Source organism: Cololabis saira, chromosome 18 (assembly GCF_033807715.1).
Source record: "Cololabis saira isolate AMF1-May2022 chromosome 18, fColSai1.1, whole genome shotgun sequence".
NCBI classification, from domain to species: Eukaryota; Metazoa; Chordata; class Actinopteri; order Beloniformes; family Belonidae; genus Cololabis; species Cololabis saira.
In genome coordinates, this window is record NC_084604.1 from 2,385,925 (window position 1) to 2,407,300 (window position 21,376).

Genomic DNA, 21,376 nt, shown 5'->3' on the forward strand with positions numbered 1-21,376 from the left:
GTCCCCTTCCCTCACAAAGGTTATGGCTTTGGGCTGTTGGGCCTGCTTGTTGTCGGCTTTGACTTGCTGCCGTTCCACCAATTTGGCGATTTCCGTGAGGACCTTGTCGTGCCTCCATCTGTAGCGTCCTTCTGCCAACGCCTTTGGACAACCAGTCAAGATGTGGTTCAGTGTAAGGAGGCTGCTGGGTTTTCCTCACTGCCCCATCTCTTCAGGTTGCTTGGTGTTGGCAACAGGTCAGTCACAGAGCGTAAGAGAAAGCTCAACTTTCCTTGTTCGGTTTGCCACAGTTCCTTCCAAGACAGCGGTCACTCCTGTGCCTGGTCCCACTGCGTCAATTAATTTAAGAGTACGCTTCAGTAAACAGTAATGTTTTTAGGCCTGATTTAACTTGTCAACTTAACTTAACTTGGCACTTGTAAAAGTCGCCGAAAACGCCAATCCAAGTTATACCCAAAGTAAACTGAAAGCTGTTTTTGAACTGTTTGAAGTTCATGGATGGTTCTGGTCTCTTTTGAAAGGTAACACTATGAAGTGCTTCCCCCAACTGTTAGAATCACTGTAACTGCTACTATAATTCAGTAATCTCAGTTTGAACACACTAAAATAGAAGGTTTTTATTTCAGCCGGAAATGTGTTTTGTAATCAAATGTCTGCAGATGAGAGAATCTGTGACTTATTGGTTTAAAAACACACTGAGACAAAGCCTGAAGCCTTATGTAGTGCAAGTTCAAATTTGATAACAATACCACAAAAAATGAGTATTTTACACATGTTTTTGTAACCGGCCACTAGGGGGCGTCACAATTTGTTTGGTGGTTTTTGAAAACCTTATGTCCAAACCTAACACCATGCCAAATATCAAAAACTTATCACCAAGTGCACAATCTTTATGATTTTTGACATATTCCCTCACAGCTATAAGAAGAAAGTTGAGAAAATACTCTTTTTTCTTCTTAAGACTGAACTTAAGAAAAAGATTACACTTAAGATGATTTTTTTTCTGAAGAATGTTTTGTGAATCCGGCTTTACAGTTTAACGTGTTTCTCTGTCTCTGTCTCCCCTCAGCGAGGGGGACTGGTGGGACGCCCGCTCCCTCACCACCGGGGGCAGCGGCTACATCCCCAGCAACTACGTGGCTCCGGTGGACTCTATCCAGGCTGAGGAGTAAGTGCTGTGTGTGTGTGTGTGTGTGTGTGTGTGTGTGTGTGTGTGTGTGTGTGTGTGTGTGTGTGTGTGTGTGTGTGTGTGCGTGCGTGCGTGCGTGCGTGCGTGCGTGCGTGCGTGCGTGCGTGCGTGCGTGCGTGCGTGCGTGCGTGCGTGCGTGCGTGCGTGCGTGCGTGCGTGCGTGCGTGCGTGCGTGCGTGCGTGCGTGCGTGCGTGCGTGCGTGCGTGCGTGCGTGCGTGCGTGCGTGCGTGCGTGCGTGCGTGCGTGCGTGCGTGCGTGCGTGCGTGCGTGCGTGCGTGCGTGCGTGCGTGCGTGCGTGCGTGCGCGCGGGGGGGGGGTGTGTGTGTGTGTGTGTGTGGGGTGTGTGGGGTGTGTGTGTCACACTCGTGCACAAAGTGTCCGTTGGTCCTGCCGGCCACAGACTCATGTCCCCATGTGAGAAGGTGTTTTAGTTTAATTTGTGGACGCGGCCGCTTGATTGAGGTTTCCATGGTTACCTGTTAACCCTTGTGCTGTCTTCGGGTCAAGGAAGGAGGAAGAGAATGAAGGAAGGAAGGAAGGAAGGAAGGAAGGAAGGAAGGAAGGAAGGAAGGAAGGAAGGAAGGAAGGAAGGAAGAATGAAAAGAAGGACGGAAGGGAGGAAGGAAGGAAGGAAGGAAGGAAGGAAGGAAGGAAGGAAGGAAGGGAGAATAGAAGGAAGGAAGGGAGAATAGAAGGAAGGAAGGAAGGAAGGAAGGAAGGAAGGAAGGAAGGAAGGAAGGAAGGAAGGAAGGAAGAAAAGAGGAAGGAAGGGAGAAAAGAGGAAGGAAGGAAGGAAGGAAGGAAGGAAGGAAGGAAGGAAGGAAGGAAGGAAGGAAGGAAGGAAGGAAGGAAGGAAGGAAGGAAGGAAGGAAGGAAGGAAGGAAGGAAGGAAGGAAGGAAGAATTATGGCTTACAGTTTAAGATTAAGATTCCCAGAATATTTAAATTTTTTGAGATAGGATATTTGAGTTTTCTTAAACTGTAAACCATGATCAGCAATATTAAAATAATAAAAGGCTTGCAATATTTCAGTTGATTTGTAATGAATCCAGAATGTATGACATTTTTGTTTTTTAATTGCATTACAGAAAATCACAATATTCTAATTTTCTGAGACAGTCCTGTATGTCCCAGAATGCAATGCGCACTTGACCGGCACAATTTTTATTTTTTTTGTTTACAAGCTTTATTGAGAAAATACTCATACAATACAAACAGCGTTACAAATACAAAAACATTATTTTTATTATGTTTTATACCAAGTACGTAGAAGTGCACTAAATAAAAACCCAAACATATGTAGCTTAATAAAATAAAATGAAATTAAATAGACTGATATGTTCATTTGAATACATTTATTAAAATTAGGGTTGCCACCTTTAAGAAATAGAAATAAGGGACGGCCCATTTCAGCAGCGCAGGGACATCCCCAAAACTTCTAAACTGCATGGAAATGTATTTATTTTATATCAAAAAACGCATGGCATAGCATTGAACTTGCATGCTCCCGTTGCAGCTGGTACTTCGGTAAACTGGGCCGGAAGGATGCGGAGAGGCAGCTGCTGTCCACCGGAAACCCCCGGGGAACCTACCTCATCCGGGAGAGCGAGACCACCAAGGGTAACCAGACCCCCACCCACCCCCACACACACCCACCCCCACCCCAGTGCCCTCACCCCCAACCACTCCCACCCCGGTGCCCCGCCGGCCCACGGCCAGCCTGATGTTCTCCATGTGTCCCCCAGGGGCCTTCTCCCTGTCCATCCGGGACTGGGACGACGTGAAGGGCGACCACGTCAAGCACTATAAGATCCGGAAGCTGGACAGCGGCGGCTACTACATCACCACCAGGGCGCAGTTCGACGCGCTGCAGCAGCTGGTGCAGCACTACTCAGGTAACGCCGCGGGGCCTGCACAGCCGCTCACCGGGGGCCCAAGCCTGTCTTCTTCCTCCAGGAGCTTTGCTTCAAGACGTGCTTGAAAACAGGCGGCGCTGCCAGATCAGAGGATTCACACTGAGTTTCCCATAAACTGGGACCTGATCTCCATCTCACGCCTTCATGGAGATACACAGCAGTAGGCTTGTGTTGAAAAAATCTATTTTCCCATTCTAAATCGATTCTCATATTAATTCCTAAAAATCGATTTGTATGTCTAAAGATCTTCTTTTTTTTTCATCATTACAACTTTTGGTATTTTTTTGTTTATGCCCAAAAAAGGAATGTTTTGTTGGACACGAGAATAACTGGTACTATGTTTTTGCCTTTAAATATTTTTAAAGGTATGAAAACATTAAAGTTTTCAGTTATAATTGCATAAATTGTCTATATTTCATTACTTTATATACTGTCTTGGGGTTACATTTGCATAAAATGCTAAAAAACCAAATTCTCAAAAATTAAAAACAAAAATAGACCAAAAATGGAAAAAAATTAAAACGGAATGTGAGAAAAAATAAAACTGATTTCCTCCGTCTCTGTTTCCTCCCTGGATGTGTTTGGTAATTCTGACCCACGATGTTTCTGTTTCAGTTCTATCAGCATTCTGGGAGCTGATATATATCTGTTAAGTTGCTATTAGCAGCCAAACCTGCAGGGGGCAGTGTAACGAGAAGATAAAGTCATGCTAGCCAATCAGAATCCTGGAAAAAAACATCAACAAATGACACGTGTGAAGCCTGAATAATATGGTTCCGCGTTAAATCGACGGCGTAGCCTACTGTACGGTGGGCGTCGCTGCGTACCCTACGCCGTAGGCTCTGCGTTGGTGTAACGCGGAACCATAAATCAGCCTTGACTGCCAGTTACTTCCAAGATGGAACGAGAGTCTTTCGTTTGGAGTGACAGAGAAGTGGAGTTACTTTTAAGTGTGACTTTAGAATATAAAACACATAAAATACAAGAAAATATTGACGGTGGCCAAACTAATTGTAAACACAGGTGGCACTCATGACGCTGGTGACGTTTCTGTCTCATAATGTGACGTTCTGAAGCCTAAATGTCCGTTTTCCTCTGTTTACAAGCAAATGTGAAGACAGAGTTTTTGAAAATCTCCACTTTGGCCGGAGTTTTCCGAAATTATGGTTTTTGGAGACTTTGAGCTTCGTTTTCATGTAAACGAGCGGCCAAAACGCATGAAAACACCACAGATTTTGCTACGTGTAAACGGGACCTTAGATGGAGATCAGGTGACCTTTTATGGAAAGCTCATGTGGCGAAGCAGGAGCTCCCGTTCCACCGCCACCAAACTCCACATGTTTGGACTGTGGTTCATCCGCAGGACTTGGACACGGGGATGTTTAAGTGGGCGCGTGGACTGTTTGTGTTGTGATCTTTAACCCCCCCTGCAGGTCACGGCCCCCCCAGAGGACCCGGGACTCGGCTCTTTTAGGGCTCGTGCAGCTCCACCACCGTCCAGATCTGTCCCTGGTCTCGGGGTGGGCAGGACACAGCAGCACACGTGTCCCGCAGGATCAGCTGAGCACGGCGTCACGTCAGTCCAATACAATTCAATTCAATTTTATTTATATAGCGTCTAATACAACAAAAGTTGTCTCTAGACGCTTTCCAGAGATCCAGAACATAAACCCCCGAGTAGTTATTACATAAACACTGGCAGGTAAAAACTCCCCTAGTGGGAGAAAAACCTTAAGCCAAACAGTGGCAAGAAAAACTCCCCTTTAGGAGGAAGAAACCTGGACCAGGACCAGGATCATAAGGGGGGACCCTCCTGCCGAGGACCAGATTGGGGGTCGGGGACGTCAGCAGCACACAGCAGGCAGGTGGAAGCAGCAACGGGATGACCAGAGGAGGGGGGGGACCGCAGGCAGGTGGAAGCAGCAGCGGGATGACCGGGGGTGGGGACTGCAGGCCAGCACGCAGTTCCCGAAGCTCCGGCCCAATCAGCAAGCCCCAGGTTAGGTTCAGGGTCGGGGAAAGGTTGAGAAGGGGCAGGGCCAGGGAGAGGAGTGTTGACGGACAAACCTCTCCCCGCCTGACCGGGCCGTTACCCTGCCCCTCTCACTCCCACGCTGCAGGTTCCGGTGTTGTGCATTCAGAGTTGCTCTTCGCACCAGCAGAGGAGGCTGCACCATGTACAAAAGAGAAAAAAGAGAAAAAAGGGGGGCCAGCACAAGAAACTACAGGAGCGATGGACAAAAATGACAGCTAGATATTCCAGACTCCCCCCGGGGCGTGACGCCGTCTCCAGCCCAGCCGGGACACGTCCCTGCCGTCTCCTGCCCTGCTTGGCTCTCTCAGCTTCTGCTCCAGCGCTGCTTGGAGGCCGTCGTGTTCACTGATCTGTCATTACTGCGTCTTACAGGAGACGTCTGCTCGGCTCATCGCCAGCTTCCTCCAGCTTGGATCAAATATCTGCCCCGTGTTTGGGTCCGACTCCCACAGTCACACAACACGCCTCACACTAGAGGACTGCGCTGGGATCGGGACCCGACGCAGATCTGGCGGGAGCGGGCGTGTTGAACTTTGCTAAAAAAAACACTGCAGGGTCGGGATGAAGTCTAGCGACAAGATGGAAAGCAGTGACTGCGTTTACATGCAGTCAAAATTGGGGTTATTGCTAATATTCCGGTTACTGAAACATTGGGAATATTCCGTTAACATGGTAATTAATCATTCAGGATATCTGGATCAAACCAGCGACACACGGAGAACATCATGACACAATTCCCATCATTTCTGCTTCTTCTTCCTGTATCCAAATTCAAAACAAATGCTGCTTTGCGCAACTTTTCTCTCACCTTCTTGTAAATCTTCTATCCCGGTACTTTCTACCGTCTACAAATGCAGAAATGTTCATATCCTTCATTACATTTATGAAGTGATTATTCTCCTCCTGGTCTTGGTTTCTCCGTGTTTAGAAGAACTTCCTGGACTCAAAAGACCAGGATTCCTTGTGAACAGAGCATGTGCAGAAAACAGATTCCTGTTCCGTTTGATGGGGATATTCCGTTTGGTGTTTACATGACCCAATATTCAGGTTTTAAAAGGAGTAACCCAGGGCTCATATTGGGGTTTTTAAAAAACGGAATATGAAAAAAATTGGGGTTATTCAAAGGGGTTATTGGTGTTTACATGGCCGTGCAAATTCGGGTTATTGCCAATATTCGTGTTTTAAAAGGGTTATTGATGCATGGAAACACAGTGATAGCCAGGGATTACTGTACTTGACCCCCATGTGACCTCAGACAGCTGGAAACCGCCCGAGACCTGAACCAGGATGTGAGGAGGAGGATCTTTCTGCTGGGCGTGTCCTGTGTCTCTGTGGCCGCCCCCCCCCCCCCGTCCCCTGCAGCGCTCCCTGCTAACTCTGTGCGTCTCTTTCTCTGTGCCGCTGTCGCCTGCGTGGCGCCTGCAGACCGGGCCGCCGGCCTCTGCTGCCGCTTGGTGGTTCCCTGCCACAAGGGGATGCCCCGCCTGGCCGACCTGTCCGTCAAAACCAAAGACGTGTGGGAGATCCCGCGGGAGTCGCTGCAGCTCATCAAGCGTCTGGGGAACGGGCAGTTCGGGGAGGTCTGGATGGGTACGGATCCAGCCGGCTCCAGCCGGGGCGGCCAGGACGGACGCCGGTACGGGACGAGCCGCCGGACACGGGCGGGAGAAATGTTCTGGTTGGGTATGGAGCCAAATCAAAGCCAAAAGTTTTGCTAATTTGAAAATAAAATTTGAACCTGAAAATTCTTTTTTACAGTTTCAATTTTTTTTTTTTCAGTATCAGATTTTTTTTTCAGTTTCAGAACTTTTTATTTCAGTTTCAAATCTTTTTTTTCAGTTTCAGATCTTTTTTTTCAGTTTCACATCTTTTTTTTTAGTTTCAGATCTTTTTTTTTTCAGTTTCAAATTTTTTTTTCAGTTTCAGACTTTTGGCCCCGATCTGGCGTAGGGGGCGTGGCATCAACTGAGAGGGGCGTGGCATCATGAGTGACAGCAAAACAGAGAAGGCGGGGGACGTTACTCAGTCATGTTGCCTTCAGGAAACGTACCGTAGGTTGCAGAAGTTATCAGTAGAAGAAGTTTGATTCAACACTGTATATACACCATATTCACGTGATTGGCAGGGGAAATAACTGATATTAGTGACACATCTGTTTAAAAAGCTGTTTTCAGTGATAAAGTTTCAGCGAAACGATACAGCGATGCGTTCACGGTAGTATGTGGAAGTGGGAAATATCAAACTTTAAAGTGTGGCTGTTGAACTGTACAGTCTGGCATAGTTTATTGCTTTTATACTGCGATTGGTGCCAAGTACGGTCTAAAACAGCCTTTCAAACAGAAATGTGTCACTAATATCAGTTTTTTCCACTGCCAATCACGTGAATATGGTGTATATACAGTGTTGAATCAACTTCTACTGATAACTTCTGCAACCTACGTTTCCTGAAGGCAACATGACTGAGGAACGTCCCCCGCCTTCTCTGCTGTCACTCATGATGCCACGCCCCTCTCAGTTGATGCCACGCCCCTCTCAGTTGATGCCACGCCCCCCACGCCAGATCGGGGCCAAAAGTCTGAAACTGAAAAAAAAGAAGTGAAACTAAAAAAAAAAAAAGATCTGAAACTGAAAAAAAGATTTGAAACTGAGATAAAAAGTTCTGAAACTGAAAAAAAGATCTGATACTGAAAAAAAAAATTGAAACTGTAAAAAAGAATTTTCAGGTTCAAATTATTTTCAAATTAGCAAAACTTTTGGCCCTGATTTGGCTCCATAGTTGGGGGGCTGAAAGGGATTTGATGGGGAAGAGTGTCCAGAACGGCGGCCCCTGCTCCGGCCTCCCTCCCGCCAGCCCCGCCGCATGTCTCCACCTCGGTAGTTAACCCTGTGTGCCTGTCCTCCCCCTGTAGAGAGTGCGGATGGGTTGTGCTTTAATTTAACGGGCGTGTGTGTGAACTCCACCCCCGACACTGTGGGCTTGAGTCATGATGCCTGGGAGATCAGCAGAGACGCGCTTGAAATGGAAGTAAAGCTGGGGACGGGATGTTTTGCCGACGTGTTTTACGGTAAGGAAACCCGCACGACAAGCACCCGTTTCAGACTGAGTCACCAGAACCAGAACCCGCTTTAGACTGAGTCACCAGAACCAGAACCCGTTTTAGACTGAGTCGCCAGAACCCAGAACCCGTTTTAGACTGAGTCGCCAGAACCCAGAACCCAGAACCCGCTTTAGACTGAGTCACCAGGACCAGAACCCGTTTTAGACTGAGTCACCAGAACCAGAACCCGTTTTAGACTGAGTCACCAGAACCAGAACCCGTTTCAGACTGAGTCACCAGAACCAGAACCCGTTTCAGACTGAGTCACCAGAACCAGAACCAGAACCCGTTTCAGACTGAGTCACCAGAACCAGAACCAGAACCCGTTTCAGACTGAGTCACCAGAACCAGAACCAGAACCCGTTTCAGACTGAGTCACCAGAACCAGAACCAGAACCCGTTTTAGACTGAGTCACCAGAACCAGAACCCGTTTCAGACTGAGTCACCAGGACCAGAACCCGTTTCAGCCGGGAAACCAACCTGTTTAGAAGGAGAACCCAGGATTCTGTCCCTTAACCCTTGTGCTGTCTTCAGGTCAAGGAAGGAGGAAGAGAAGAAGGAAAAGAAGGAAGGAAGGGAGAAATCAAGGAAAGAAGGAAGGAGAGAGCAGGAGGAAAGACGGAAGGAAGGGAAAAAAGAAGGAAGGAAGGAAGGAAGGAAGGAAGGAAGGAAGGAAGGAAGGAAGGAAGGAAGGAAGGAAGGAAGGAAGGAAGGAAGGAAGGAAGGAAGGAAGGAAGGAAGGAAGGAAGGAAGGAGAGAGCAGGAGGAAAGACGGAAGGAAGGGAAAAAAGAAGGAAGGAAGGAAGGAAGGAAGGAAGGAAGGAAGGAAGGAAGGAAGGAGAGAGCAGGAGGAAAGACGGAAGGAAGGGAAAAAAGAAGGAAGGAAGGAAGGAAGGAAGGAAGGAAGGAAGGAGAGAGCAGGAGGAAAGAAGGAAGGAAGGGAAAAAAGAAGGAAGGGAGAAATCAAGGAAAGAAGGAAGGAGAGAGCAGGAGGAAAGAAGGAAGGAAGGGAAAAAGGAAGGAAGGAAGGAAGGAGGAAAGACGGAAGGAAGGGAAAAGGGAAGGAAGGAAGGAAGGAAGGAAGGAAGGAAGGAAGGAAGGAGAGAGCAGGAGGAAAGAAGGAAAGAAAGGAAAAAAGGAAGGAAGGAAGGAAGGAAGGAAGGAAGGAAGGAAGGAAGGAAGGAAGGAAGGAAGGACGGAGAGAGCAGGAGGAAGGAAGGAAGGAAGGGGAAAAGGGAAGGAAGGAAGGAAGGAAGGAAGGAAGGAAGGAAGGAAGGAAGGAAGGAAGGAGAGAGCAGGAGGAAAGACGGAAGGAAGGGAAAAAAGAAGGAAGGAAGGAAGGAAGGAAGGAAGGAAGGAAGGAAGGAAGGAGAGAGCAGGAGGAAAGAAGGAAGGAAGGGAAAAAAGAAGGAAGGGAGAAATCAAGGAAAGAAGGAAGGAGAGAGCAGGAGGAAAGAAGGAAGGAAGGGAAAAAGGAAGGAAGGAAGGAAGGAGGAAAGACGGAAGGAAGGGAAAAGGGAAGGAAGGAAGGAAGGAAGGAAGGAAGGAAGGAAGGAAGGAAGGAAGGAAGGAAGGAAGGAGAGAGCAGGAGGAAAGAAGGAAAGAAAGGGAAAAAGGAAGGAAGGAAGGAAGGAAGGAAGGAAGGAAGGAAGGACGGAGAGAGCAGGAGGAAGGAAGGAAGGAAGGGGAAAAGGGAAGGAAGGAAGGAAGGAAGGAAGGAAGGAAGGAAGGAAGGAAGGAAGGAAGGAAGGAAGGAAGGAAGGAAGGAAGGAAGGAAGGAAGGAGAGAGCAGGAGGAAAGAAGGAAAGAAAGGGAAAAAGGAAGGAAGGAAGGAAGGAAGGAAGGAAGGAAGGAAGGAAGGAAGGAAGGAAGGAGAGAGCAGGAGGAAAGACGGAAGGAAGGGAAAAAAGAAGGAAGGAAGGAAGGAAGGAAGGAAGGAAGGAGAGAGCAGGAGGAAAGAAGGAAAGAAGGAAGGAAGGAAGGAAGGAAGGAAGGAAGGAAGGAAGGAAGGAGAGAGCAGGAGGAAAGAAGGAAGGAAGGAGAGAGCAGGAGGAAAGAAGGAAGGAAGGGAGAAATCAAGGAAAGAAGGAAGGAGAGAGCAGGAGGAAAGACGGAAGGAAGGAAAAAGGAAGGAAGGAAGGAAGGAAGGAAGGAAGGAAGGAGAGAGCAGGAGGAAAGACGGAAGGAAGGGAAAAAAGAAGGAAGGAAGGAAGGAAGGAAGGAAGGAAGGAAGGAAGGAAGGAAGGAAGGAGAGAGCAGGAGGAAAGAAGGAAGGAAGGGAAAAAAGAAGGAAGGGAGAAATCAAGGAAAGAAGGAAGGAGAGAGCAGGAGGAAAGAAGGAAGGAAGGGAAAAGGGAAGGAAGGAAGGAAGGAAGGAAGGAAGGAAGGAAGGAAGGAAGGAAGGAAGGAAGGAGGAAAGACGGAAGGAAGGGAAAAGGGAAGGAAGGAAGGAAGGAAGGAAGGAAGGAGAGAGCAGGAGGAAAGACGGAAGGAAGGGAAAAAAGAAGGAAGGAAGGAAGGAAGGAAGGAAGGAAGGAAGGAAGGAAGGAAGGAAGGAAGGAAGGAAGGAAGGAAGGAAGGAGAGAGCAGGAGGAAAGACGGAAGGAAGGGAAAAAAGAAGGAAGGAAGGAAGGAAGGAAGGAAGGAAGGAAGGAAGGAGAGAGCAGGAGGAAAGAAGGAAGGAAGGGAAAAAAGAAGGAAGGGAGAAATCAAGGAAAGAAGGAAGGAGAGAGCAGGAGGAAAGAAGGAAGGAAGGGAAAAAGGAAGGAAGGAAGGAAGGAAGGAAGGAAGGAAGGAAGGAAGGAAGGAAGGAAGGAGGAAAGACGGAAGGAAGGGAAAAGGGAAGGAAGGAAGGAAGGAAGGAAGGAAGGAAGGAAGGAGAGAGCAGGAGGAAAGAAGGAAAGAAAGGGAAAAAGGAAGGAAGGAAGGAAGGAAGGAAGGAAGGAAGGAAGGAAGGAAGAGAGCAGGAGGAAGGAAGGAAGGAAGGGAAAAGGGAAGGAAGGAAGGAAGGAAGGAAGGAAGGAAGGAAGGAAGGAGAGAGCAGGAGGAAAGAAGGAAAGAAAGGGAAAAAGGAAGGAAGGAAGGAAGGAAGGAAGGAGAGAGCAGGAGGAAAGACGGAAGGAAGGGAAAAAAAGAAGGAAGGAAGGAAGGAAGGAGAGAGCAGGAGGAAAGAAGGAAAGAAGGAAGGAAGGAAGGAAGGAAGGAAGGAAGGAAGGAAGGAGAGAGCAGGAGGAAAGAAGGAAGGAAGGAAGGAAGGAAGGAAGGAAGGAAGGAAGGAAGGAAGGAGAGAGCAGGAGGAAAGAAGGAAGGAAGGGAGAAATCAAGGAAAGAAGGAAGGAGAGAGCAGGAGGAAAGACGGAAGGAAGGAAAAAGGAAGGAAGGAAGGAAGGAAGGAAGGAAGGAGAGAGCAGGAGGAAAGACGGAAGGAAGGGAAAAAAGAAGGAAGGGAGAAATCAAGGAAAGAAGGAAGGAGAGAGCAGGAGGAAAGAAGGAAGGAAGGGAAAAGGGAAGGAAGGAAGGAAGGAAGGAAGGAAGGAAGGAAGGAAGGAAGGAAGGAAGGAGGAAAGACGGAAGGAAGGGAAAAGGGAAGGAAGGAAGGAAGGAAGGAAGGAAGGAAGGAAGGAAGGAAGGAAGGAAGGAAGGAAGGAAGGAAGGAAGGAAGGAAGGAAAGAGCAGGAGGAAAGAAGGAAAGAAAGGGAAAAAGGAAGGAAGGAAGGAAGGAAGGAAGAGAGCAGGAGGGAAGGAAGGAAGGGAAGAAGGAAGGAAGGAAGGAAGGAAGGAAGGAAGGAAGGAAGGAAGGAAGGAAGGAAGGAAGGAAGGAAGGAAGGAAAGAGCAGGAGGAAGAAGGAAAGAAAGGGAAAAAGGGAGGAAGGAAGGAAGGAAGGAAGGAGAGAGCAGGAGGAAAGACGGAAGGAAGGGAAAAAAGAAGGAAGGAGAGAGCAGGAGAGAAAGAAGGAAGGAAGGAAGGAAGGAAGGAAGGAAGGAAGGAAGGAGAGAGCAGGAGGAAAGAAGGAAGGAAGGAAGGAAGGAGAGAGCAGGGGGAAAGAAGGAAGGAAGGGAGAAATCAAGGAAAGAAGGAAGGAGAGAGCAGGAGGAAAGACGGAAGGAAGGAAGGAAGGAAGGAAGGAAGGAAGGAGAGAGCAGGAGGAAAGAAGGAAAGAAAGGGAAAAAGGAAGGAAGGAAGGAAGGAGAGAGCAGGAGGAAAGAAGGAAGGAAGGGAAAAAGGAAGGAAGGAAAATGCAAGGGAGGAAGGAAGGAGAGAGCAGGAGGAAAGAAGGAAGGAAGGAGGAGAGAGAGAAGGAAGGGAAGAAGGAAGGAAGGAAGGGAGAAAAGAAGAAGGGAAGAAGGAAGGAGAGAGCTGGAGGAAGGAAGGAAGGAAGGAAGGAGGAGAGAGAGAAAGAAGGAAGGGAGAAAAGAGGAAGGGAAGAAGGAAGGAGAGAGCAGGAGGAAGGAAGGAAGAAAGGAGGAGAGAGAGAAAGAAGGAAGGAAGGAAGGGAGAAAAGAGGAAGGGAAAAAGGAAGGAGAGAGCAGGAGGAAAGACGGAAGGAAGGGAAAAAGAAGGAAGGAAGGAAGGAAGGAAGGAAGGAAGGAAGGAAGGAAGGAAGGAGAGAGCAGGAGGAAAGAAGGAAGGAAGGAAGGAAGGAAGGAAGGAAGGAAGGAAGGAAGGAAGGAAGGAAGGAAGGAAGGAAGGAAGGAAGGAAGGAGAGAGCAGGAGGAAAGAAGGAAGGAAGGGAAAAAAGAAGGAAGGAAGGAAGGAAGGAAGGGAGAAATCAAGGAAAGAAGGAAGGAGAGAGCAGGAGGAAAGACGGAAGGAAGGAAGAAGGAAGGAAGGAAGGAGAGAGCAGGAGGAAAGAAGGGAAGGAAGGAAGGAAGGAAGGAAGGAAGGAAGGAAGGAAGGAAGGAAGGAGAGAGCAGGAGGAAAGAAGGAAGGAAGGGAAAAAGGAAGGAAGGAAAATGCAAGGGAGGAAGGAAGGAGAGAGCAGGAGGAAAGAAGGAAGGAAGGAAGGAGGAGAGAGAGAAGGAAGGGAAGAAGGAAGGAAGGAAGGGAGAAAAGAAGAAGGGAAGAAGGAAGGAGAGAGCTGGAGGAAGGAAGGAAGGAAGGAAGGAAGGAAGGAAGGAAGGAAGGAAGGAAGGAAGGAAGGAAGGAAGGAAGGAAGGAAGGAAGGAAGGAGGAGAGAGAGAAAGAAGGAAGGAAGGAAGGAAGGAAGGAAGGAAGGAAGGAAGGAAGGAAGGAAGGAAGGGAGAAAAGAGGAAGGGAAGAAGGAAGGAGAGAGCAGGAGGAAGGAAGGAAGGAAGGAGGAGAGAGAGAAAGAAGGAAGGGAGGAAGGAAGGAAGGGAAGAAGGAAGGAAGGGAAGAAGGAAGGAGAGAGCAGGAGGAAAGAAGGGGAGGAAGGTTTCCACTCCACCCGCCACCGATGCTGCAGCATCCATGGCTCACAGCCCAGCCCGGTCCGCTAGTCCAGGTACTGGTGGTACCGTGGTACTCTCAGCTAGTACTGCAGGTACTGCTGGTACCGTGGTACTCTCAGCTAGTACTGCAGGTACTGGTGGTACCGTGGTACTCTCAGCTAGTACTGCAGGTACTGGTGGTACCGTGGTACTCTCAGCTAGTACTCCAGGTACTGGTGGTACCGTGGTACTCTCAGCTAGTACTGCAGGTACTGGTGGTACCGTGGTACTCTCAGCTAGTACTGCAGGTACTGGTGGTACCGTGGTACTCTCAGCTAGTACTGCAGGTACTGCTGGTACCGTGGTACTCTCAGCTAGTACTGCAGGTACTGGTGGTACCGTGGTACTCTCAGCTAGTACTGCAGGTACTGGTGGTACCGTGGTACTCTCAGCTAGTACTGCAGGTACTGGTGGTACCGTGGTACTCTCAGCTAGTACTGCAGGTACTGCTGGTACCATGGTACTCTCAGCTAGTACTGCAGGTACTGGTGGTACCGTGGTACTCTCAGCTAGTACTGCAGGTACTGCTGGTACCGTGGTACTCTCAGCTAGTACTCCAGGTACTGGTGGTACCGTGGTACTCTCAGCTAGTACTCCAGGTACTGGTGGTACCGTGGTACTCTCAGCTAGTACTGCAGGTACTGCTGGTACCGTGGTACTCTCAGCTAGTACTGCAGGTACTGCTGGTACCGTGGTACTCTCAGCTAGTACTGCAGGTACTGCTGGTACCGTGGTACTCTCAGCTAGTACTCCAGGTACTGCTGGTACCGTGGTACTCTCAGCAGCGAGGGGGTCGCATGATCATTAACCCATCCATTAATTCACTACGGAAGAGCATCAGGGCCATGAACTAATATTAGAGAGGGGAAGATTTTTTTTTTTATTGTGCACTCTGAGAAAAAAGTCGAAATGTCGAGATTAAGTTTGAAATACAATTTCGAGAAAAAAGTCCAGAATAATGTTGAAATACAATTTCAAGAATAAAGTCGAAATTTTGCCTTTTTTCTCAACATTTTAACTTTATTCACGAAATTTTGCCTTTTTTCTCAACATTTCAACTTTATTCACGAAATTTTGACTTTTTTCTCAACATTTCGACTTTTTTCTCGAAATTGTACTTCAACATTATTCTCGACATTGCGACTTTTTTCTCAACATTTCACCTTTTTTCTCGAAATTGACTTTTTTGCATAATCAAGTGCATAATCAAAAAAAAAAATCTTCCTCCTCTAAAATATTATCTTTATTCTTCTCCTGCCTGACCCTAATACTCATCATTATCATTAATCGTGCGTGTATCCCCCTCAGCCGTCTCCACCCGTTCATGCTGCATGTTTAACCTGTTTAACCTGGACGTGCACGTCCCTCTGTGCTCATGCGCTGCTCTGTTTGCGTGCACCGAGCAGGAACGTGGAACGGCACCACCAAGGTGGCGGTGAAGACGCTGAAGCCCGGCACCATGTCCCCCGAGTCCTTCCTGGAGGAGGCCCAGATCATGAAGAAGCTCCGCCACGACAAGCTGGTGCAGCTGTACGCCGTGGTGTCCGAGGAGCCCATCTACATCGTCACGGAGTACATGGGCAAAGGTACGTGAGGGCTGAAGGACCGTCTGATGCTCCACACATCTGTCCAGAGCTGGCAGAGGAGCCAAGTAAAAGTACTGTTACTTCAGAATAATTTGACTCAAGTACAAGTAAAAAGTAGTCATCCAAATAATTACTTGAGTAAAAGTAAAAAAGTACTTGGTGAAAAAACTACTCAAGTACTGAGTAACTGTTGAGTAACGTCTGATTTATTTTTTTAACACAACCATTCAAACAGACAAAAGTACAAAATAATCATCTTCAGGCAAATTAAATCAATAAAATAATGAAATAAATTAAAATTAATAAAAAATAGCTGAAATTAAAATAATCTTAAAGTAAATTCAAGTACTTTAATAAATAATAAAATAAATAAAATAATAACAGAATAAAAAAATAAATTAAACACAAGTAGCACAAAATTTCCAGCCTTTGTACTTTTCTTTTTTAACCAGCAGAACTAGAACAAACATGAACTCATAGAAACTCTGTGTGTGTTTGAGTCTGTGTAAATGTGACAAAACATGCAAAAACTAACATTTTTCCCAAAGAATCACCCAGTGATGTCATGAGATTGACGCGTACGTGGATAAAAGGGATAAAAGAAAAGTAACAGCTCAACGTAGCCTAATGTAGCGGAGTAAGAGGAACAGTTTCTTCTTCACAAATCTACTCAAGTAAAAGTAAAAAGTATAGTGATTCAAAACTACTCCTAAAAGTACAAACTTTCCCTAAACTTACTCAAGTAAATGTAACTCGTTACTACCCAGCTCTGATAGTAGCTAACACTGTCAACGGCGTTGAGACTCGGTAGCCGTGCTTGTTCCAACCACAACACGGGTTAAGTGAGGCCCGGCCCAGCGTTCTGGACCCTTCACGGGTCAAACACACCCGCGTTCTCCCACACCGCTGGTGGAGCCGGGACCCGGCAGCTCAGACACCTGCCGTTAGAGAGGGAATCCCATGATGCTCGTGGGCCGGGGCCCCTAATGTGAACCTGTCTGTGTGAACCGCTGCAGGAAGCCTGCTGGACTTCCTGAAGGACGGAGAGGGCCGGGGGCTGAAGCTGCCCAACCTGGTGGACATGGCGGCGCAGGTAAACCAGCACCAGGAGCGCAGCAAAGCTCTCAGTCATAATTGCATAAATGGTCTATATTTCATTACTTTATATACTGTATTGGGGTTACATTTGACTAAAATGCTAAAAACCAAATTCTCAAAAAATTAAAAACCGAAATAGACTGGAATTGGAAAAAAATAAAACGGAATGTGGTAAAAAAAAAAACTGATTTCATCCGTCTCTGTTTCCTCCCTGGATCTGTTTGGTAATTCTGACCCACGATGTTTCTGTTTCAGTTCTATCAGCATTCTGGGAGCTGATTGGTCCTTACAGCATCATTAGCTGCAATACTTGCCGTTGAATCTCAACATAATACTAGTATTAATATGTTGCAGAACTACAGTCATATAATTAATGCAACAGCTCAAAAAACACTTTTAATAACACTAACCCAAATCAATATCGGAATCGGATCGAATCAAATCATGATAAACGATTCTGAATCTTAAGAATGGGAATGGAATTGATTCTTGAAATTTGAATGGATCCCCAGCTTTAGTTTCCACCGTGGTCTGAGTCTGCGTGATGCACAACTCCCCCAGACCTGCAGGCCTGAAACACAACACTGGATGTTTATTAACAAATGAAATAGAGCGGATGAAGATAAATATATGTAAATATATGGGTTCCCCTACCGGAGCCAAAGTATATGTTAGAGGAGTTGTGTTAACCGGAGCTGAACGTGGACGACTCCTCAGCTGTTCAGGTCTGGGGGCGGCGGCGTCCGTCGCCCCGGAGGACCTTTTTTATTTTTTTATTTTTTTATTTAACCTTTATTTAACCAGGAAAATCCCATTGAGATTAAAAACCTCTTTTCCAAGGGAGACCTGGCCAAGATGGGCAGCAGCAATTACAACACATGGTTATAAATGACGGAAAACACCAACAGATAAAAATACAATTAAAATTAAAATAATTGATGTACTCATCAAAGTCTTAAATGATATTCATCTGAATAATGATGCAGGTAAATCCTCTGTTCTGGTATTACTGGATCTGAGTGCTGCATTCGACACAGTTGATCATAACATTCTTCTCAGCAGACTGGAAAAGTGGGTGGGACTTACCGGCACTGTGCTTCAATGGTTCAAATCTTACTTGCATGATAGGGCCTTCTTTGTGTCAATAGGAAACCATGAGTCTGAGAGAACCAAGATCACATGTGGGGTTCCTCAAGGGTCTATTCTCGGACCGCTTCTATTCAACATCTATATGCTACCCCTAGCTCAGATTATGGAACATCACAACATTTCCTACCATACTTATGCCGATGACACACAGCTCTATATTTCAGTGTCACCACATGACTACAGTCCTCTACTCTCATTGAGTAACTGTATTCACCAAATCAATGAGTGGATGTGCCAGAATTTTCTCCAGCTAAATGCAGAAAAGACAGAGGTGATCATTTTTGGCCCTAAAAATGAAAGGGAAAAGATCAGCGCTCACCTTGGCTCCATGTCATTGACAGCTACGAATCAAGCCAGAAATCTTGGTGTAATTATTGACTCAGACCTGAACTTCAACAGCCATCTAAAGTTTATCACCAAATCTGCCTATTACCACCTAAAAAACATTGCTAGAAATAAGGGGATTCTGTCTAAACAAGACATGGAAAAACTTATTCATGCATTCATTTTCGGCAGGTTGGGTTATTGCAATGGCATCTTTACAGGCCTGAACAAGAAATCAATCAGGCAGCTGCAGCTGATCCAGAACGCTGGAGAGTCCTTACAAACACCAGGAAACTGGACCACATTACACCGGTCATGAAATCACTACACTGGCTTCCAGTGAGTCAAAGGACAGAGTTTAAAATCTTACTGCTGGTCTACAAAGACCTGAATGGTCTTGGACCAAAATACATGGTTGATCTGTTAGTTCCTATGAAGCTCCCAGACCCCTGAGGTTCATCTGGATCTGTTAGTTCCTATGAAGCTCCCAGACCCCTGAGGTTCATCTGGATCTGTTAGTTCCTATGAAGCTCCCAGACCCCTGAGCTTCATCTGGATCTGTTAGTTCCTATGAAGCTCCCAGACCCCTGAGGTTCATCTGGATCTGGTTTGTTGTGGTTCCAGAACCAGAACCAAGCAAGGTTCATCAGCGTTCAGTTATTCTGCTCCTCACCGGTGGAACAAACTTCCTGTAGACCTGAGGTCTGCTGCAACTGTAGATCCTTTAAATCAGGATAAAAACATTACTGTTTACTGAAGCTACTCTTAAATTAAACCTGCTGTACTCTACTGCCCTTATATTACTGTTTGTTTTTTTTTGTTTTTTGTTTTTTTTGTGCTTGTGCTTGTGCTTTTTATTATTTTACTTCTTTTCTTATTCTTACCTATTTGTTATTATGTCTTGCCGCTTTTAATGTCAATGTAAAGCACTTTGAATTACCTTGTGTTGAATTGTGCTATATAAATACATTTGCCTTGCCTAAAAAAGCAAGCAAATCACAAAAAACAGGTACATGTAATGGAGTCGGCCTCAACTATTTTCAATTTAGATTTAAAATTTCTCTGAGAAATTAACTCTGTTAGCCTCCAGTCATATTGTAATGTGTTCCAGGCTGAAGGAGCAGAATAAACCAGGGCTCTTTTACCCAGTTCAGTAGTAATAATAATAATAATAATAATAATAATAATAATGATAATAATAATAATAATAATAATAATAATAATAATAAGTTCAGTACGGGAAAAAGGAACAGAAAGCAACAGGTCTTCTTGTGAACATAGCGAGTAAGAACCAGAACTTCTCTGTACAATCAAGGAGCAGATGGAAGAAGTCAGAAGACCAAGCATTGCCTTATATATCAAAGTTTACCAATGACTGAGCCTTCATGGCCAGAGAAAACCATCCAACCCCAGAGTAGAACTCACAGTGATGTGTCAATGGTTTACAATTTGTAATGAACCTCAGGGAAGCAGAATATGCAGATGGATCATATGAAGACATTTAGCAGAAGCATTCATGTACAGAATATCTCCATAATCTAGTACTGGTAAAAACGTAGCAGCAACAAGTCACTTTCTAGCATTAAAGGAAAAACGGTTAACTTCGAAAGTAAAAACCCAATTTCATCCTCAGTTTCTTCACAAGTTTCTCTATATGCTGCTTAAAAGTGAGGCTGTTTTGACGGTGTCCCTGCTCCGTGTCTGTGCCTGCAGGTGGCGGCCGGCATGGCCTACATCGAGAGGATGAACTACATCCACCGGGACCTGCGCTCCGCCAACATCCTGGTGGCCGACAACCTGGTGTGCAAGATCGCCGACTTCGGCCTGGCGCGGCTCATCGAGGACAACGAGTACACGGCTAGACAAGGTGGGCCGCTTTCACCCCCCCCCCGCCCTGACCCTGCTCCTTTTAGTTCCTTTTATTCATTTATTACAAGAAGAAAAGATAAGAGAAACAAATACAGCTGGGCATTCCACCACATAAAGAAAAAAACACATGTTTCAGTTACATGTTGGAAAAGGAGTGGGAGGAAGTATAAACTTATTTAATCCCACCCCCTTTAACAACTAAACATACATTATATGCCTGTATTTACTTTTTATACTATACACTAATTTGTATAAATAAATATATATCATTTTTACAAAATAACCTGTTTAATACCAGATGTAAGCTCTATCATAAATATAATATAACTATGATATAAATATAATACGTATATCTATACAAACGTACAAAGACAACATGATAAACAGCAGAACAAACAGCTGCTGATCTTTAAACACAGTCTTCACTTTTATACCTCAAATAAACCATTTCTTTATATTTCTTCTTAAATTGTTTTATATTTGTACATTCTTTTAACTCCAAATTCAAATCATTCCACAGTTTGATTCTACAAACTGATACACAAAAACGTATTTTTGTTGTACGCACAAATAAAGATTTGAAGTTTAGGTTTCTGCTTAAATTCTAACCCCCTTCCCTCCCAATCAATCATTCCTGAATGTTATCCGGTACAGAATGAGTTTTTGCTTTAAACATCACTTGTGCAGATTGAAATGCCACTAGATCCATGAGTTTTAGTACTTTAGACTGTAAGAATAGTGAGTTAGTGTGATCTCCATATCCAGCCTTATGAATGTATCGTATTTCTCTCTTTTGAAGTTGGAGTAATGAGTGGAACCTGGTTTTATAGTTAGTGCCCCAAATGTCTGCACAGTAAGTGAAATATGGAAGAACTAGTGACCAGTAAAGAATGTGGACGGCCCTGTGATCCAAAACCTGTTAAGTACTGCAATGCTCTGTGAAACTTTGTTTTGTACATGCTTAATATGAGATTTCCAGCTGAAATCCGGGTGCTCAGGTGTCGGCCGTGGCCGGCTGATCCGGGTCCTCAGGTGTCGGCCGTGGCCGGCTGATCCGGGTGCTCAGGTGTCGGCCGTGGCCGGCTGATCCGGGTCCTCAGGTGTCGGCCGTGGCCGGCTGATCCGGGTCCTCAGGTGTCGGCCGTGGCCGGCTGATCCGGGTCCTCGGGTGTCGGCCGTGGCCGGCTGATCCGGGTCCGTGGCCGGCTGACCCGGGTCCTCAGGTGTCGGCCGTGGCCGGCTGATCCGGGTCCTCAGGTGTCGGCCGGCTGATCCGGGTCCTCAGGTGTGGGCCGTGGCCGGCTGATCCGGGTCCTCAGGTGTCGGCCGTGGCCGGCTGATCCGGGTGCTCAGGTGTCGGCCGGCTGATCCGGGTGCTCAGGTGTCGGCCGTGGCCGGCTGATCCGGGTCCTCAGGTGTCGGCCGTGGCCGGCTGATCCGGGTCCTCAGGTGTCGGCCGGCTGATCCGGGTCCTCAGGTGTCGGCCGGCTGATCCGGGTCCTCGGGTGTCGGCCGTGGCCGGCTGATCCGGGTCCTCAGGTGTCGGCCGTGGCCGGCTGATCCGGGTGCTCAGGTGTCGGCCGTGGCCGGCTGATCCGGGTGCTCTGGTGTCGGCCGTGGCCGGCTGATCCGGGTGCTCAGGTGTCGGCCGTGGCCGGCTGA

The 21,376-nt window shown here is 46.7% G+C and overlaps 1 protein-coding gene across 5 annotated transcripts in view; it reads left to right on the plus strand.

Annotated features, from left to right (window-relative positions):
- Positions 1 to 21,376, plus strand: part of fynb (FYN proto-oncogene, Src family tyrosine kinase b) — a 100,028-nt gene that overhangs the window by 72,685 nt on the left and 5,967 nt on the right. For 3 of the 5 annotated variants that reach the window (XM_061706900.1, XM_061706899.1, XM_061706901.1), the window contains 8 exons: positions 1,070 to 1,168; positions 2,707 to 2,810; positions 2,936 to 3,085; positions 6,567 to 6,731; positions 8,051 to 8,206; positions 15,095 to 15,274; positions 16,291 to 16,367; positions 19,559 to 19,712. In XM_061706900.1, the coding sequence (XP_061562884.1) occupies positions 1,070 to 1,168; positions 2,707 to 2,810; positions 2,936 to 3,085; positions 6,567 to 6,731; positions 8,051 to 8,206; positions 15,095 to 15,274; positions 16,291 to 16,367; positions 19,559 to 19,712 (1,085 nt within the window). The remainder of the gene's footprint in view (positions 1 to 1,069; positions 1,169 to 2,706; positions 2,811 to 2,935; positions 3,086 to 6,566; positions 6,732 to 8,050; positions 8,207 to 15,094; positions 15,275 to 16,290; positions 16,368 to 19,558; positions 19,713 to 21,376) is intronic. The other 2 variants (XM_061706902.1, XM_061706904.1) reach the window with 2 other exon arrangements.